General features: G+C 55.1%; 1 protein-coding gene across 1 annotated transcript in view; it reads right to left on the reverse strand.

Annotated features, from left to right (window-relative positions):
* The window catches only part of RASAL1 (RAS protein activator like 1), a 111075-nt gene that overhangs the window by 28947 nt on the left and 75943 nt on the right, over positions 1 to 6185 (reverse strand). Inside the window, exon 9 of the mRNA XM_029913838.1 lies at positions 814 to 847. Within this exon, the coding sequence (XP_029769698.1) occupies positions 814 to 847 (34 nt within the window). The remainder of the gene's footprint in view (positions 1 to 813; positions 848 to 6185) is intronic.

Below are 6185 nucleotides of genomic sequence, written 5' to 3' on the forward strand. Positions count from 1 at the left end.
AAATGCAAAGTACTCCACTTAGGAAGGAACAATCAGTTGCACACATACAAAAAGGGAAATGACTGCCTAGGAAGGAGTACTGCGGAAAGGGATCTGGGAGTCATAGTGGATCACAAGCTAAATATGAGTCAACAGTATAACGCTGTTGCAAAAAAAGCAAACATCATTCCGGGATGTACCAGTGGGAGTGTTGTAAGCAAGACACGAGAAGTCATTCTTCCGCTCTACTCTGCGCTGATTAGGCCTCAACTGGAGTATTGTGTCCAGTTGTGGGTGCCACATTTCAGGAAAGATGTGGACAAATTGGAAAAGATCCAGAGAAAGCAACAAAAATGATTAAAGGTCTAGAAAACATGACCTATGAGGGAAGCTTGAAAAAATTGGGTTTGTTTAGACTAGAAAAGAGAAGACTGAGAGGGGACATGATAACACTTTTCAAGTACATAAAAGGTTGTTAGAAGGAGGAGGGAGAAGAATTGTTCTTCTTAACCTCTGAGGATAGGACAAGAAGCAATGGGCTTAAATTGCAGCAAGGGAGGTTTAGGCTGGACATTAGGGAAAACTTCCTAACTGTCAGGGTGGTTAAGCAGTGGAATAAATTGCCCAGGGAGGTTGTGGAATCTCCGTCATTGGAGATTTTTAAGAGCAGATTAGACAAACACCTGTCAGGGATGGTCTAGATCAGGCCTGCACAACTTGTAAAGTGGCGAGGGCCATATTACTCCAAAGAAAACAGCTGAGGGCTGACCCTCCCGCCCCCCGTGCCGCTGAAACACCCCTCCCCCGAGCCCCCCCGAAACACAACACACATACCCCAGCACCGCCCGCCCCGCGGAAACAAACCCTCCTTCCCCAGCACCGCCCCGCCGAAACAGCTGTGGGCCGAAAAGGAAGGTTTTGGTGGGGGGGGGGTGTGATACTTTATTAAGAATTTTTCAATTAAAGCAAACAATTGTATGTATGGCACACTAGGAAGGCACTGACAGTGTGTGGAAGCCTGTAGTGTAGAGGGGGAAAGAAACGGCATGCATAGTGTGACCAGATCACAGCAGTAAAATAGGACCCACCCCCTCCCTGCTCGGCCCCACCATCACACCCCTCTTCACCCCCTAGCCCCCTCGCTGGCGTGCTGCATCCCTCCTAGTCAGTCCCCCACCCACCACTCGCCTCCTTTCACCTCCTCCCTCCCCTGCCGGAAACCCGCATGCCCGTCCCTAGAACCCCTGCTGGCTCACTTCTCGCCTCTTTGCCCACCCGCCGCTCGCCCACCCGCTCGCCTCCAACTCGCCGGTCACCCCCCCCAAGTATAAAGCCCCATTCAAAGACCCAGGGGTCACTATATTACTGCACACAGCAGTCAATCAATGCAGTTGTAGATAAATCTCTGCATTATGCATTTTTGTATAACTTTTATATGACTTTGCATTGAACCTTAGTAATATGTTATAGCAGGCCCCTGAGGTAGTATAATTAAGGTAAAAGAAAAATGTCTTTTTGCTAGAAGTAGAATAAGATCTTCCCCCCACTTTGTAATCGATTGCCGTGTTGAATGAATGAGGTGTGAATGAGGAAGGTGTGGAAGGCAGCACCTCCAGACAGCTGCAACCCTTGGAGAGGGGGTGGGAGCCAGACCAGATCAGGCCCAATGCTGCTCGCTCACCCAGATGTAATGGGCCAGTGGTAGCCACTCCATAGTTGAGACTGATCCTAACTTACAACTAAGATCAATTTTTAACTTCCGTGTAGTTCCCCTGAGCTCTCCTTGGCCAGGTAGGATTTGTCTGGGAGGTTTGGTAACCTTCAGAAAAGGGGTTTTGCAATTAAGGTATTTCACAAATATCCATCATTCCCTTTCTGAACATTTTCCTAGCTTCCTACCCCCAAAATGGCTTGGCCCCAAACACCAGGTGTCTGGCTGAGTCGGACGGGGGCCTCTGGGTGTTACTGGGGGAGAGCTGGGGGATCACAAAGACCTGTGTCATGTTTATAACATTGACTCTGTAAATTATTTAAACTGCCCTTCTGCTGAGTGCTGGCTCTGCGGCAAGGGCTGCTCTGCAGAGGAAGAGGTGGGGGCCTGGAGCGGGTAGGATGTGGCTAGGATTCTTGGGGGCAGGGCAGGGCAGGGGGGATGGTGAGGAACAGGGAAGAATGATATGGCTGTGGGGTTGGATCCCTGAACTGTTCATTTCTAGACTGTCCTGCCTTTGGGTTTTTAGGGAAGCTGTCGAGTATTTGTAAGTGAGATTTGTTGATGGGCTTTTAACTGGGATCCTCTAAAATTTACAGCTTAACTCTTCAGCTAACGAAGTGGTTCGGATTTATGTGCAGTATGTCATAGTTCTCTCTTCTCTAACACAGGGATGGACATTTGATTTGATCCTGTCCTCACTTTGCCTTTGCACTGCTGGGGACAGACTCTGCTGCACAGGTTCCCAAAGTGTGGTGGGATTGAGTCCAGAGAGCTGGGTGTGTGCACATGGGGCCAGCTTCTTCTGACTGTGAGATAGAAAGAAACTAAATATACATTTAAACGTCCTCCTAAGGTGGCTTTTCCATGGAAGCAGTTCCTGCAGTGACGACAGGCACATGAACCCATGAGGCAGTCCCTGCATTAACCAGTTTTCCACACTATGAAAAAGTTGAAGAACCCCTGATCCAAACACAGCAGCCTGTCTGGTCCTGGGATTAGCAGTGCTTCCCCCCAGAGACTGTCAAGCCTTAATGACCCAGTTTTCTTTACCACCCTGGGGCAGTTACTTGAACATTTGGGACCGTCGGGGGCATTCTGCCATTTCCCTCTCCCAATTGCCGCCCCCCAGTGCCCGCCTCCTCGCCCCCCCCCCCGGTTCACCTACTCGCCCTCTGCCACTGCCCACCTGCTTGCCTCCTCAGCCCCCCCTCCCCCGCTGCCGGCTCACCTGCCCCCGGCCACTGCCCACCCGCTCGCCTCCTCAGCCCCCCCCCCCTGCCACCAGCTCACTTGCCTGGCCTCTTACTTTCTGCCGCTGCCCCCGCCTCCTGTCGCTGGCTCACCCTCACTCTCCAGCCTGCCACTGGCCCCTTCACCACCCCGCCCACCCGCCGGCCAGCCAACCGGCCGTTGGCTTGCCTACTCACCCCCCGCGGGCCGCACAGTGAGCCCACCTACTCACCCCCCGCGGGCCGTATGTTCTGCAGGCCTGGTCTAGATGATACTTAGTCCTGTCACAAGTGCAGGGGACTGGACTAGAAGACCTCTCAAGGTCCCTTTCAGTTCTATCATTCTATGATCTGTCAGGGGGAGCTGTGATTGGTGCTGCTATGGGGCCTGGTGTGTGGGATTGGGGGCCACGCTGCATCAGGTTAGGATAACCACTGTGGGGACACTGCCATAGTTGCGTGGCTGGTGGAGGCACCATGGTTGCTCTAGGCCAGGGGTTCCTGCCGTAGTCTTAGGGCAAGTATGGACCCCAGAGCAGAGCGAAGGGGCTGGGATGGTGCCGGGCGGCTGTGCTGGAACATGTGAGTCCAGCGATGAGTGAGAGGATGGGGGGAACTCAATGCCTTGGATGCTCGTGGTGCGCGCATGGGGGAGCCGGGTGTAGCTGAGAGGAGAGCACAGGGGCGAGCGGTGTCGCTGGCTCGGGTGTGGGTGGGGGGTTGGGCGCGTTCCAATTAGAAATGGCAAATCAGGAAAACAGTGACACATGGAAGCTGCTGTAATTCACGGTTCGTTTTTCACACTTAACAGTGCTAATTAAAGCAGAGAAAAGTGAGTCTGAGAATGATTTATGCCTCTAAAAATAACCCAGTAGCATGTGAATGGCCTCTGGGGGCCATACACACAGGCAGGGCAGCATCCCCCCAGCCAGGGAATTGTGATGGATTCTTGGGTTGCAACTTTGAGGTCACCTCACTTCCCCTCTTCTGCTGCCATGCTGAGACTGGAGGGGGAAGGCAAAGAAATTAACCCTTTGTCCTCCAGTGCCTGTGGCATGAACTCCCCTTCTTCCAGAGGGCCATCCAGGTGACTCAGGAGGGGCCCACGTGGCGCAGATAGACCAGAGCAGCTCCCGCCCCGAGCGCTGGCCGGGGGAGTTCAGCCTTTCTCCGGAGGGGAAGGCGGCTCTGAGCAGGCTGCAGCAGCGCTTGCTGGCATGTGTTGCATTGTCAGGATGCTGCTCTGTCCTGAGAGGAGATGGGTGCTGGGTTCTGCCCAGCCTTCCTTTCATCCCGATCCCTGGGCTGCTGGCTCAGCCCTTCCCAGCTCAGCGGCAGCCTAGTGGCCTGTCTGAAAGGAGCAGGCAGGTCTCAGCCCAGCCACTAGAGGGCAGGGCTCAGCCGTTATCAGTAGTGATCAGCCTCCCCCCAGAGCTGGGCTGGGGGAGTGGGGCAGTGGGTGGGGGAGTTCGCCCTGCACCTGCCTCTGCTGCATCTGGTCTTGGTAAACTGCAGTTTCTGCTTTCCGGCGCCATCAGGCGAGCACTGAATTGACTCAGCGCCCATGCGAGGAGCCTGCCAGGGGCAAGCTGCTGGGGCGTGGAAGGAGCTGGGTCTCTGGAGAGCTGAGTGATGCTGAACTAGCCCAGGGACCACTGCTTCTGGGGAGAGGCGAAGGGCAAGGGGTTGCCAGCACAGGGCAGCAGCCAATCACATGCCCTAAGAGGGGGGCAAGGATCTCGCCGGCTGAACACCTGGCTGCTGACTGCAGGGTTATCAGGGGATGATTCTCCTGATAAAAATGGCCCCCCAGCCCTATCCCCAGACATGTCTGTCCGTGGGGAGGACTCACCCAGCCCCATTGCCATGCGAGGGGGGGGCTGGCGCAGGAGGGGGGTTATTGTGGGTATTTAGGGTGTGCTAAGCACTGATCAGCTATAAGTAAAGTCATCCCCTGCCCAGGGGAGTGTCTAAGCCACTCACCCCGCAGCATGCTGGGTGGCCTCCAGCACCCCAGAGCCTGTGGAGGGAGCAGCTGAGCATTTTGAATAACAAACTGCATCTGTGCGTGAGCAGTTCTCCACCAGCGAGGGGCACAGTCTGTAGATTATCGACTCCCACAATCTGCCCAGTGTGGTGACCCTACCTCAGCAGAGTCTCACTGCACGTGAGCCAGTGGGATCCTACAGCATCCTCACCCTTGCCGGCCTTCCCGGATCCAAACCCAAAGGCATCATGCTTGGCTTTCCCTGTGCGACCCCAGCTGTCCCTGGAACCCCACAAGCCAGCCCAGTCCTCCTCCCAGGAGTCAAGACAGTGCCATTCCCAGGAGAGAGACAGCTCATGCTGGTTGCTAAGCAACACCATGTCAGGGATGCTGGAGCAGAGAGGAGGCTACTCGCCCTTGATGAATGGTGCACAAGGACTGTGTCATCAGGGAGTTGCCCCTCCATGATGAGTCTCCATCTCTGAGCTGTGCTGGCCACACCCAGTGGGGTGTTTGTGTGGGGATGTGGGCTTAGGGGGCTCAGGAACAAGGCCCTTAGGGCATCCAGAGTACGTTCTTAGTGACAGCAGTATGAACGGACTTCAGCCACGTGTGCAAGGCACATGCCAATGACAGTCTTGTGCCAGTGACACGATGGAGTTTGCTGAGCTGGGTGTGGGCCTGACTGGCGTGCTGGTGGGCTAGCTGTACAGACAGTGAGAGGCAGCAGGCAGTCCCTGCCCCCCAGACAAGACAGGATTGCCCCAGCTTAGCCAAGAAGCTGCACTGCTTTGCCCAAAGTCACACAGGAGATCTGGAGTCAGCTGCTGGCTCTGACTCCCAGCCCAGTGCCTTGCTCCCTCTCTCAGGGTCAATATTGCTTCGGATGATCCATGGGCCAGCCAGGTGGGAGGGGCCAGCTGGGGAGAGGAGTTGCTGGGGGTCCCTGCTTTGATCTCTCAAAATGGACCGTGAAGATGAGCCAGGCCCAGGCAAGCCCTTGGAGTTTGAAGCCACGATTTGCAGCGCCCAGCTTCGCTCTAAGCAAAGGGTCACTCTGACCAGGACGCTGCAGGCTGGGACTGGCCCTGGGAGCTCATTGTGCTCTGTGTTCTGCACTAGCAAGACAAAGGGGTTTCCTGGCCTCGGAGCTGCTGCATGCTTGAACCTGGCCGCCAGGAAACCCAGTGCTTAGACCCTGCTTGGGTGTGTTTTGTGTCCACAGAATTCCCCCTTCCCAGGGCAGTGGGCTCCAGAAGCCTATGGTTTTTTTTTT

This window comes from Terrapene carolina, unplaced genomic scaffold (assembly GCF_002925995.2).
Source record: "Terrapene carolina triunguis isolate 2854851 unplaced genomic scaffold, T_m_triunguis-2.0 Scaffold951, whole genome shotgun sequence".
In the NCBI taxonomy this organism is placed as follows: domain Eukaryota; kingdom Metazoa; phylum Chordata; order Testudines; family Emydidae; genus Terrapene; species Terrapene triunguis.